The sequence below is a fragment of the Malaclemys terrapin genome, chromosome 9 (genome assembly GCF_027887155.1).
Source record: "Malaclemys terrapin pileata isolate rMalTer1 chromosome 9, rMalTer1.hap1, whole genome shotgun sequence".
Lineage (NCBI taxonomy): Eukaryota > Metazoa > Chordata > Testudines > Emydidae > Malaclemys > Malaclemys terrapin.
This window is the reverse complement of record NC_071513.1, coordinates 57,815,059-57,828,309: the sequence shown is the minus strand read 5'-3', so window position 1 is coordinate 57,828,309 and position 13,251 is coordinate 57,815,059. Positions and strand designations below refer to the sequence as shown.

The following is a 13,251-nucleotide window of genomic DNA, read 5'->3' as shown; positions in this document are numbered from 1 at the left end:
TCAGATTACTAGCAATCTGACTACCTCTGCCAGCTCTCCTCTCCAATGGTCTCATTGTTGTTGCCACTAGGACTGGATTGTATCCAGCCAAGAGTTTTCAAGAAACTAACATGAGATGTCTGAGCTGCTAACCAAAATATGTAATCTATTAATAAAATCAGATATTATACCGCAGAACTAGAAGCTAGCCTTTAAGAAGGTCCTATGCATGATCTTAGCAATCACAGACAAGTGAGCCTTACTTACCTGGTAAATGAAAAAATGATCAAAGATACTGCTTTGGGCACTTAAACACACATATGGAAAATTAGTAAAGTCGAAAGAAATGTGATCTAATGGTTAAAGCAAGGACAATGAGCCCTGGTCTACACCTAAGTTCCCTCTGAGCTGCGTGGCCGCATGGCAGGCTATCAAGGGCCACGCAAGCGGGAAGAGCACCCCTCCCCCAGCCCTGCCCAGCCCCTCTGGAGCTAACGCGGCCAGGGAGAGGCCCTATTCCCCTGACCTGGCTCAGCCGGAGCTGCCACAGCTGGGGAGAGGCACCTCTCACCTGGCCCTGAGCTGCTGCGGCAAGAGAGAGCTGGGGGAGTTCTCTCTCGCCGCTGCAGCTCCAGGGCAGCCTGCATCCCAAACCCCTCATCCCCAGCCCCACCCCAGAGCCCGCACCCCCTGCCCTCATCCCAACCCTCTGCCCCAGCCCTAAGCCCCCTCCCTCACCCTGAACCCCTCATCCCTGGCCCAACCCCAGAGCCTGTACCCCCAGCCGGAGCCCACACCCCTCTACACCTCAACCCTCTGCCCTAGCCCTGAGCTCCCTCCTACACTCCAATTGCCTCATCCCTGGCCCCACCCCAGAGGCCTCACCCCACACCCCCACCCTCTGCCCCAGCCCTGAGCCCTCTCCCACACTCCAAACCCCTTGGCCCTACCCCCACCACGCATCACCTCCATATTGGTGCACATAACAAAATTCATTCCACACATGGACATAAAAAATTAGAGGGAACAATGATCTATATTACAGAGTTAGGTCGACATAAGGCAGCTTACATTGACCTAACTCTGTCTATACTAAAATGCAGCTCCTACCGACGTAGCTCGCCCACTACACTGAATTAATAACTCCACTTCTGCAAGCAGTGAGTGCTTCAGTCGATGTAGTTAGATCAACTCAGGGCTTGTCTACACTACTGCGCGGGTTGATCTAAGATATGCAACTTCAGCTACGTGAATAGGGTAGCTGAAGTCGACGTACTTAGATCTACTGTCTTCACTGCAGAAAGTCGACAGCTGACGCTCTCCCGTCGACTCCGCTTGCACTCCTCATTCTGGTGGAGTACTGGAGTTGATGGGAGAGCGCTCAGCAGTCGAACTAGACGCGATAAATCGACCCCCACTGGATCGATCACTGCCAGCCAATCTGGTGGGTAGTGTTGACAAGCCCTCAGTCTCAGTGTAGACTCTACGTTGCTTACATCGACTGTTGCTGCCTTTCAGACGCCATCTCACAATGCCCCACACTGATAGTTAATTCGGTGCAAATGCTCCTGGTGAGCTTGCGAACCACCGACACCTTGGACTCCCTGGACTCCAGAGAGATTACTGATAAACCCAGGAAACTGAGTAGCAGATACTGCCTCCTCAGCCACCCCAGAACCTGCATGGCACATATAAAAAGCTCAGTGTTCTTCCATTGGGTGCCTGGGGGAGGCATGCCATCTTTCCCATTCTCCGGTCGGCATGTCTTGGGCCAGCCCAGGGCTGCTCGGGCTGGCCTGGGGGTTGGGGCTGCTGGGGCCGGGCCGGGCTTGGGTTGGTCCTGGGGCCGGTTTTGTTCAACATCTTTATTAATGATCTGGATGATGGGATGAATTGCATCCTCAGCAAGTTCACAGATGACACTAAGCTGGGGGCAGAGATAGATACCCTGGAGGGTAGGGATAGGGTCCAGAGTGACCTAGAGAAATTGGAGGATTGGGCCAAAAGAAATCTGATGAGGTTCAACAAGGACAAGTGCAGAGTCCTGCACTTAAGAAGGAAGAATCCCATGCATCGCTACAGGCTGGGGACTGACTGGCTAAGCAGCAGTTCTGCAGAAAAGGACCTGGGGATTAGTGGACGAGAAGCTGAACATGTGTCACCAGTTTGCCCTTGTTGCCAAGAAGGCCAATGGCATATTGGGCTATATTAGTAGGAGCACTGCCAGCAGATCGAGGGAGGTGATTATTCCCCTCTGTTTGGCACTGGTGAGGCCACACCGGGAGTATTACATCCAGTTTTGGTCCCCCCACTACAGAAGGGATGTGGACAAATTGGAGAGTCCGGCGCAGGGCAACTAAAATTATTAGGGGGCTGGAGCACATGACTTATGAGGAGAGGCTGAGGGAACTGGGGTTATTTAGTCTGCAGAAGAGAAGAGTGAGGGGGGATTTGATAGCAGCCTTCAACTACCTGAAGGGGGGTTCCAAAGAGGATGGTGCTTGGCTGTTCTCAGTGGTGGCAGATGACAGAACAAGAAGCAATGGTCTCAAGTTGCAGTGGGGGAGGTCTAGGTTGGATATTAGGAAACACTATTTCACTAGGAGGGTGGTGAAGCACTGGAATGGGTTACCTAGGGAGTTGGTGGAATCTCCATCTTTAGAGGTTTTTAAGGCCCGGCTTGACAAAGCCCTGGCTGGGATGATTTAATTGGTGTTGGTCCTGCTTTGAGCAGGGGATTGGACTAGATGACCTCCTGAGGTCTCTTCCAACTCTAATCTTCTATGATTCTATGACTTGGGTAGCTTGGGTGGCTCAGGCCAGTCTGGGGCTGCTCGAGCTGGCACAGTTGGGGCCAGCGTGGGACTCATCCAGCAGCATGAGGGGGAAGGGGGCCTTGAATTTCCAGTGGACCCGGGGCTTCTCCAGTCATTGGAGGTGGGGGCTATGGGGCGAGGCCAGGTGGCTGGTCTCCCTGAAGGAGGTGTCCACTCACCGCACATGCTTATTAAAACAATCTGTAACCCAGTAACCCATCTTTTTGTTTTGTTTTGTCCTATGAATGCACAGGTGTTAACTCTACCTTGAATGGTCCCTTACAATATGTGCTAACTACTTATGCTAAACAATCTGTTCCACTTTGCATTTAGCTTTGACATTCGGAGTGCCATTCCCAGACCTGAAAAGAGCTCTATGTAGCTCGAAAGCTTGTCTCTCTCACCAACACAAGTTGGTCCAATAAAAGTTATCTCACCCATCTTGTACCTCTTGAACAAGTCACTTAGGCTTTGTGTACAGTAACACTTTTGTCGGTAAAACTTTTGTCGGTCAGAGGTGTGAAAAAAACAACATCTCCCCGACTGACGAAAGTTTTATCGACAAAAGCGCTGGTGTGGATAGCGCTATGTTGGCGGAAGACACTCTCCCACTGACACAGATACCACCACTCATTAGGGGACGCTTTAGCTCTCCTGCCAGCATAGAGAGGTTACATGGGAGACCTTATAGTGGTGCAGTTGTAGCGGTACAGCTGTGCTGCTGTACGGTCTGTAGTGTAGACCAAGCCTTAACAACTCTGTGCTTAGATGAAGCCATATGCAAAAAGAGGGATAATACTTCACAACACCCCTGTAATGTAAATTTCGTAGTTAACGTCTAAAGGGTTTTGGTGTTCTTGGATGAAAGATGCTTGATCAGTATTTATTATTATTTAGTATAAATCTGACTTAAGACATCAAAGGAAAGACTTAAGCAGGTTTGCAGTCATGCTAGATTTGGTGAGATGTAACATTCCTTGCTTGAGCAGTGACTTCCAAGTTAGGACAGAGGTGCTTTCGCAGAGCTGTATGTACAAAGGTTTAGATAGCCTGTGGCTGGTGTTATTAGTGCTCCCTGGTCATAAACATGGAACTAACAATATTTAGAAATAAAATGAAACACTGTAAAGCAGCAAAAGCAGCAAAGAGAACAGATTGAGGGCATGTCTACACTAAAAAATTAAGTTACGTCGCCATACAGCCACCGCAGTGATTAAATTGCTTTTGCACGTCCACACTATGCTCCTTGTGTAGGCGGTGCACGTCCTCAGTAGCAGCGCTTGAATCGATGCAGACAGCAGTGCAGTGTGGGTAGCTATCTTACTGTGCAACTCGCCACCATCTAACACAGGGTGTTTTGGGGCAGATTTGCAATGCCTCATGGGGGTAAACGAGTGGCGCAGGGGTGACTGGGAACATGGGTTCAATGTCCCATGATGCAGTTATAATAATAAATAATACATTAAATAATAATAATATGTCCATGCCATAACTTCATTGGCATTCCATAATGTTTCACACCTCTTTTCAAAAGCCCAGAAAACCTGCGCTTCTGCCATCTGTTTAAGCATGGATACTGCACAACCCTGCACTAGTGCAACGAGTGCTGCGAGCATAGGGTGCCTGATCCTGCAGGATTTGCAGAGCCACCACAGGAGCCACAGGGAACATGATAAAAACAACAAAGAGTCCTGTGGCACCTTATAGACTAACAGACGTATTGGAGCATAAGCTTTCGTGGGTGAATACTCACTTCGTCAGACGCATGTGGTGGAAATTTCCAGAGGCAGGTATAAATATGCAGGCCAGAATCAGTCTGGAGATAACAAGGTCAGTTCAATCAGGGAGGATGAGGCCCTCTTCTAGCAATTGACGTGTGAAAACCAAGGGAAGAGAAACTGCTTTTGTAGTTGGCTAGCCATCACAGTCTTTGTTTAATCCTGAGCTGATGGTTGTCATCATGAACAGGTCTGACTACCAAAAGGAGGCTGCCAGACAACTCTCCAATACCAAATTCTACAGGCCACTTTCCTCAGATCCCACTGAGGAATATACTAAGAAACTGCACCATCTACTCAGGACACTCCCTACACTAACACAGGAACAAATCAACATACCCTTAGAGCCCTGACCATGGTTATTCTATCTACTACCCAAGATCCAAAAGCCTGAAAACCCTGGCTGCCCCATCATCTCTGGAATTGGCATTCTCACTGAAGGACTGTCCGGATATGTGGACTCTCTACTCAGACCCTACGTCACCAACACTCCCAGCTATCTCCGTGACACCACTGATTTCCTGAGAAAACTACAATGCATTGGTGATCTTCCAGAAAACACCATCCTAGCCACCATGGATGTAGAGGCTCTCTACACAAACATCGCACACACAGATGGAATACAAGCTGTCAGGAACAGTATCCCTGATGATGCCACAGCACAACAGGTTGCTGAGCTCTGTAACTTTATCCTCACGCACAATTATTTCAAATTTGGTGACAATATATACCTCCAGACCAGTGGCACCGCTATGGGCACCCGCATGGCCCCACACTATGCCAACATTTTTATGGCTGACCTGGAACAACGCTTCCTCAGCTCTCGTCCACTCACGCCCCTTCTCTACCTACGCTACATTGATGACATCTTCATCATCTGGACTCATGGGAAAGAGACTTTGGAAGAATTCCACCACGATTTCAACAGCTTCCACCCCACCATCAACCTCAGCCTGGACCAATCTACACGGGAGGTCCACTTCCTAGACACCATGGTACGAATAAGTGACGGTCACGTTAACACCACCCTATACCGAAAACCCACCAACCGCTATGCCTACCTTCATGCCTCCAGCTTCCATCCCGGACATACTACACGATCCATCGTCTATAGCCAAGCGCTGAGGTATAACCGCATTTGCTCCCACCCCTCAGACAGAGACCAACACCTACAAGATCTTCACGAAGTATTCTCAAAACTACAATACCCGCACGAGGAAATAAAGAAACAAATCAACAGAGCCAGACGTGTACCCAGAAGCCTCCTGCTGCAAGACCAGCCCAAGAAAGAAACCAACAGAACCCCACTGGCCATCAGCTACAGTCCTCAGCTGAAATTTCTCCAATGCATCATCAGTGATCTACAACCCATCCTGGACAATGACAACTCGCTTTCACAGGCCTTGGGAGGCAGGCCAGTCCTTGCCCACAGACAACCCGCCAACCTTAAGGATAGTCTCACCAACAACCACCACCGCACCATAGTAACTCTAACTCAGGAACCAATCCATGCAACAAACCTCGATGCCAACTCTGCCCATATATTTACACCAGCAACACCATCACAGGACCTAACCAGATCAGCCACATCATCACCGGTTCATTCACCTGCACGTCCACCAATGCAATATACGCCATCATGTGCCAGCAATGCCCCTCGGCTATGTACATCGGCCAAACTGGACAATCCCTACGTAAAAGGATTAATGGACACAAGTCAGATATTAGGAATGGCAATATACAAAAACCTGTAGGAGAACACTTCAACCTCCCTGGACACACAATAGCAGATTTAAAGGTAGCCATCCTGCAGCAAAAAAACTTCAGGACCAGACTCCAAAGAGAAACTGCTGAACTTCAGTTCATTTGCAAATTTGACGCTATCAGCTCAGGATTAAACAAAGACTGTGAATGGCTAGCCAACTACAAAAGCAGTTTCTCCTCCCTTGGTTTTCACACCTCAGCTACTAGAAGAGGGCCTCATCCTCCCTGATTGAACTGACCTTGTTATCTCCAGACTGATTCTGGCCTGCATATTTATACCTGCCTCTGGAAATTTCCACCACATGCGTCTGACGAAGTGGATATTCACCCACGAAAGCTTATGCTCCAATACGTCTGTTAGTCTATAAGGCCTGATCTACACTATGACTTTAATTCGGATTTAGCAGCATTAAATCGAATTAACCCTGCACCCGTCCACACAATGAAGCCATTTATTTCGAAATAAAGGGCTCTTAAAATCGATTTCTGTACTCCACCCCGACGAGCGGAGTAGTGCCAAAATCGATATTGTCATTTCGAATTAGGGTTAGTGTGGCCGCAATTCGATGGTATTGGCCTCCGGGAGCTATCCCACAGTGCACCATTGTGACCGCTCTGGACAGCAATCTGAACTCGGATGCACTGGCCAGGTAGACAGGAAAAGCCAGGCGAACATTTGAATTTTATTTCCTGTTTGCCCAGCGTGGAGAACACAGATGACCACAGATAGCTCATCAGCACAGGTAACCATGCAGGCCGATAATCAAAAAAGAGCACCAGCATGGACTGTACAGGAGGTACTGGATCTGATCGCTATATGGGGAGAGGATTCAGTGCTAGCAGAACTTCGTTCGAAAAGACGAAATGCCAAAACTTTTGAAAAAATCTCCAAGGGCATGATGGAGAGAGGCCACAATAGGGACTCAGATCAGTGCCACGTGAAAGTCAAGGAGCTCAGACAAGCCTATCAAAAAACAAAGGAGGCAAACGGTCGCTCCAGGTCAGAGCCGCGGACATGCCACTTCTACGACGAGCTGCATGCAGTTCTAGGGGGGGCCGCCACCACTACCCCCCCTCTGACCAAGGATTCCGAGGCGGGGGTAACCTCATCAGCTACACCTGAGGATTCTGCGGACGGGGAAGAGGAGGAGGAGGAGGACGAGCTTGTGGAGAGCACACAGCACTCCATTCTCCCCAACAGCCAGGATCTTTTTCTCAGCCTGACTGAAGTACCCTCCCAACCCAGTATCCAATATAAATAAAACTTGTTTTAAAAGCAAGCATTTTTTAATTATTACTTTGCCCTGAGGACTTGGGATGCATTCGCGGCCAGTGCAGCTACTGGAAAAGTCTGTTAACGTGTCTGGGGATGGAGCGGAAATCCTCCAGGGACATCTCCATGAAGCTCTCCTGGAGGTACTCCAAAAGCCTTGCCACAAGGTTTCTGGGCAGTGCAGCCTTATTCCGTCCTCCATGGTAGGACACTTGACCACGCCATGCTTGCAGCGAGTAATCTGGTATCATTGCATGACAAAGCCTGGCAGCTTATGGTCCCGGTGTTTGCTGGCATTCAAGCAACATCCGTTCTTTATCTCGCTGTGTAATCCTCAGGAGAGTGATATCGCTCATGGGAACCTGGTTGAAATATGGGAATTTAATTAAGGGGACAGAGGTGGCCGTTCCTATTGGGCTGTTTGCCTGTGGCTGAAAAGAAATCCTTCCCTGCAGTTAGCCAAGCGTGGGGGGGAGGGGGGGCAGAATTGGCCCTGAGCTTTTCGCGTTTGGCTAGCAGGGATCTTCCCTGATGCCAGCCACGCGGTGGGGGGAGGGGTAAAGCGATCATCCCAGAGAATTCATGGCGGGGTGGGGGGTGTTAGTTTGGTTCCTGCAGTGATCTTCCCTGATACCAGCCATGCAGTGGGGGGAGGGATAAAGCGATCATCCAGAGAATTGGATGGGGTGGGGGTTAGTTTGTTTTCTGCTGCTGAAGGTTAATAGGAAAACCGCAGCACTCAACGGGCTTTGCTTGGTATGTGGGAAAGGAGGGCGCAGAAGCCGAAAGACAATGGCTTACCATGGCCGCATGCAAGCCGAATTCTGTTGCCTGGACCTGCGTCTGTGATCTCTAGCAGCAAAGCCACAGGCACTCAATATTAAGAGGCAAAATGCGACCTTACACAGAAATGACATGTGCTATGTAATGTGAATAGTGTTGGTCTCTGTGAAAGAATATAAGCATTGTTCTGCAAAATGTATCTTTTTAAAAAATTCTCTCCTTTTTTCCCTCCCTCAGGCAGCTGCAAATTTTTCAAGCCTCCCTCCTCCGTCCCGAAGGCTATCTCAGATAAGGCGTCGGAAAAAGAAGACGCGAGACGAGATGTTCGCGGAAATCATGGAATCCACCCGCAGTGAAAGAGCTCATCTGAATGAGTGGAAGGGCACGGTTTCAAAGTATAGGAAAGATGCCAGTGAACGTAAGGACAGGAGGGACCAACATGAGGACATGAGGGACCAACGTGAGGACAGGAGGGACCGTGAGGACAGGAGGGACACTTGAGATGAGAGGTGGCGACAGGAAGATCAGAGGAGGCAGGATGCAATGCTGGGGCTGCTGCATGAGCAAACAGACATGCTCCAGCGTCTGGTGGAGCTTCAGGAATGGCAGCAGGATAACAGAGTGCCGCTACAGCCCCTGTATAACCCACCTCCCCCCTCACCATGTTCCATAGTCTCCTCACCCAGATGTGTAAGAACGCCGGGGGGGGGGGGGGGGGGGAAGAGGCTCCATACACCCTCCCATTCCACCCCAGTGGACAGCCCAAGCAAAAGGCTGTCATTTTTTTAACCTTTTTTTAGTGGTCTTTTCCTTCCCGCCGATCCTCCTCCCAAACCCCACCCGGGTTCTCTCCCTCTTTTTATAATCAATTAATAAAGAATAAATGATTTTTAAACGATAGTGAGTTTATTTCCTTTGAAAGCAAGCTGGGGGAAGGGGGAGGGTGGGTTCCTTACAGAGAATGAGTCAATAAAGGGGACAGGTTTTCATGAAGGAGAAACAAACAGAAATTTCACACTGTAGCCTGGCCAGTCAAGAAACTGGTTTTCAAAGCTTCTCTGATGTGCAGCACTTCCTGGTGTGCTCTTCTAATCGCCCTGGTGTCTGGCTGCGCATAATCAGCAGCCAGGCGATTTGCCTCAGCCTCCCACTCCGCCATAAAGGTCTCCCCCTTTCACAGAGATTGTGGAGCACACAGCAAGCAGCAATAACAATGGGGATATTGGTTTGGCTGAGGTCTGAGTGAGTCAGTAACGATCGCCAGTGACCTTTTAAATGGTCAAATGCACATTCTACCACCATTCTGCACTTGCTCAGCCTGTAGTTGAACAGCTCCTGACTCCTGTCCAGGCTGCTTGTGTATGGCTTCATGAGCCATGGCATTAAGGGGTAGGCTGGGTCCCCAAGAATAACTATTGGCATTTCAACATCCCCAATGGTTATTTTCTGGTCCGGGAAGTAAGTCCCTTGCTGCAGCCGTTTAAACAGATTAGTGTTCCTGAAGACGCGAGCGTCATGAACCCTTCCTGGCCAGCCCACGTTGATGTTGGTGAAACGTCCCTTGTGATCCACAAGTGCTTGCAGCACCATTGAAAAGTACCCCTTGCGGTTTATGTACTGGGTACCCTGGTGCTCCAGTGTCAAGATAGGGATATGGGTTCCATCTATTGCCCCACCACAATTAGGGAATCCCATTGCAGCAAAGACATCCACTATGACCTGCACATTTCCCAGAGTCACTACCTTTCATAGCAGCAGCTCAGTGATTGCTTTGGCTAGTTGCATCACTGCAGCCCCCACAGTAGATTTGCTCACTCCAAATTGATTCCCGACTGACCGGTAGCTGTCTGGCGTTGCAAGCTTCCACAGGGCTATCGCCACTCACTTCTCAACTGTGAGGGCTGCTCTCATCTTAGTATTCTGGCGCTTCAGGGCAGGGGAAAGCAAGTCACAAAGTTCCATGAAAGTGCCCTTAGGCATGCGAAAGTTTCACAGCCACTGGGAATTGTCCCACACCTGCAACACTATGTGGTCCCACCAGTCTGTGCTTGTTTCCCAGGCCCAGAATCGGCGTTCCACGGATAGAACCTGCCCCATTAACAACATGATCTCCAAAGCACCGGGGCCCGCGGTTTGAGAGAATTCTGTGTCCGTGTCCATGTTCTCATCACTCCTGTCACTGCGCTGCCGTCGCTGCCTCCTCCTCTCCTCGTTTTTCTGGTCCTGGTTCAGCATGAACTGCACCATAACGCGTGAGGTGTTTACAATGTTCATGACTGCTGTCTTGAGCTGAGCGGGCTCCATGCTTGCTGTGGTATGGAGTCTGCAGTGTTCACCCAGGAAAAAAGGCACGAAATGGTTGTCTGCTGTTGCTTTCATGGAGGGAGGGGTGAGGCTGTACCCAGAACCACCTGCGACAATGTTTTTTGCCCCATCAGGCACTGGGATCTCAACCCAGAATTCCAATGGGCGGGGCAGACTGCGGGAACTATGGGATAGCTATGGGATAACTACCCACAGTGCAACGCTCCAGAAATCGACGCTAGCCCTGGTACATGGACGCACACCGCCGAATTAATGTGCTTAGTGTGGCCGCATACATTCGACTTTATACAATCTATTTCCAAAATTCGAATTATATAAATTTGGATTAATCCCATAGTGTAGACATACCCTAAGGTGCCACAGGACTCTTTGTTGGCTTTTTACAGATCCAGACTAACACGGCTACCCCTCTGATAGGGAACATGATGATTCCTTGGAGGCTATCTTGCTGTGGGACACAGAAAGAAACAATTCAAAGTTGTTGGCAACCATGGAGCAGCTGCAGATGGTGGAGCGCCAGTTCTGGGCCCAAGAAACAAGCACTGACTGATCAAATCGTTATGCAGATATGGGATGACGAGCTGTGGCTGCAGAACTTTTGGATGTACAAGGCCACATTCGTAGATGTTTGTGCAGAGTTCGCTCTCGCCCAGTGACACCAAAAGAGAGCTGTACTGACAGTGGAGAAGCAAGTGGCAATCACTCCGTGGAAGCTTGCAATGCCAGATTGCTACTGATCAATCGGGAATCAATTTGGAGTTGGGAAATCCACCGTGAGGATTGCTGTGATGCAAATGTGCAGGGCCATTAATAGAGCCCTGAAAATCCCCAGGTATCCATTTTATATCCGCGGATGCAAATATCCTGGGATCATTTTTGCAGATAGCAGCTCAGATGCCGCACAGGGCTCTGCAGCAGAGACTCACCAGAACGGAGCGGCTGTCACCCAGGCCGCAGGCTCCAGCTCAGCTCTCTGAATCACGCAGCAGCGGGGTTAGCCCGCTGGGCATTCTGGGAGTTGTAGCTCCAGCTTGCTTGGACAGAGGAAGTAAACTACAACTCCCAGAAGGGAATGAACCAAGCACCATTTTGAAAGAGGTGTCGTGGTGTAATTTAAACTAGCAGGTGGCAAGGGCCCGTGCTATGAAGGGAGAGTAATTATTGCTGCTCTCTTCCTGGGCCATGCATTACAGCCCCCACAATTGAATAGGGATGTGACACCCCCGGGTATGGGAGGGTGGCACTGCACACGAGGGCCCATGATTGTAGCCTTCCTACCCGGAGCAGGGAAGGAGGTACGGCAGGGGCAGCAGGAGGTCTCTGGGGAGAAGTGGGGGGCAGTTGGAGGTCAGGGGTTTGGCACGGCCCTACGTCACGGCTGCGCGGTGACCTATAAGAAGCTATAAGAAGAGCTCAGCGGGGAGCTATACGGCTCAGGGAAGCTTTGAAAGACCATTTTAATAATGAGCCACAGTAATGTGTGTTGCTCTGGTGTGCTGCGCCCGGCATTGTTGTTTTTTGCACCCCAGTATGAGCCTTATAATGAGTGCAGTGTGTGTAGTAATATAACATTGCAAATGCACCTATTGCTATTATCTGTGAATAGTGTCAGCCCCAGCCTGCATATGCTGTGAACTAATAAAGATGAATTCAGTTTCCATAGATAGACTTTTATTCCAAACCCATGCAAACAGACATGATTATAATTGAATGAAGCTTTATAAATATAGGAAAAAGAACCGTTGAAGGAAAAACAACAGTCATTTCACAAACACATACACCAGAGTCTCTCACAAGTCAGTGTATGTGCGGCTGGGACTGTCTGTACTCTCCCCTGGGGCGGAGTGGTAGAACATAAGAATGGCCATACTGGGTCAGACCAAAGGTCCATCTAGCCCAGTATCCTGTCTTCTGACAGTGGCCAAATGCCAGGTGCCCCAGAGGGAATCAACAGAACAGGTAATCATCAAGTGATCCATCCCCTGTCGACCATTCCCAGCTTTTGGCAAACAGAGGCTAGGACACCATCCCCTGTCCATCCTGGCTAATAACCATTGATGGACCTATCCTCCAGGAACTTCTCTAGTTCTTTTTTGAACCCTATTATAGTCTTGGCCTTCACAACTGTGATGTTGCACTCTATATGATTTTATGAAAATATGCTAATGTAACTGGAATATGCTTCAAGCAAAAGTCTCTTGTAAGGTATCATTACAAAGCTTATAATCTACTGAGTGTGATCATACTATTTGTATAAATGTACCACTCTTGTATCTGAAACTAGAAATATGAAATATAACTCTGAGGGCCTATTGTAATTATGCAAAGTGTGGGCCATTAATGGTGGTTTGGAATCTTGATGACTCCCATTAACCAGGACAACTGACTGCAGATGGCTCTGTTTTACCTGTATGTGTGTGTGCTGGCAAGTGAGTAATGAAGTCTTACAGTGACATGTGATCATGTCACCTGAACTGGAATCCATCTTTAACCTGGTGCTTTTCCATTGAGAAGGGGGGGGGGAACCCAGAGG

The 13,251-nt window shown here is 49.2% G+C and overlaps 1 protein-coding gene across 3 annotated transcripts in view; it reads right to left on the bottom strand.

The window, feature by feature from the left end:
- The window catches only part of DGKD (diacylglycerol kinase delta), a 92,919-nt gene that overhangs the window by 66,709 nt on the left and 12,959 nt on the right, over positions 1 to 13,251 (bottom strand). Inside the window, exon 2 of one of the 3 annotated variants that reach the window (XM_054039275.1) lies at positions 7,636 to 7,972. The exons of the other annotated variants lie outside the window; for them this stretch is intronic. Within the exon in view, the coding sequence (XP_053895250.1) occupies positions 7,636 to 7,812 (177 nt within the window). The 5' untranslated portion in view covers positions 7,813 to 7,972. The remainder of the gene's footprint in view (positions 1 to 7,635; positions 7,973 to 13,251) is intronic. 3 annotated transcript variants of the gene reach the window in all.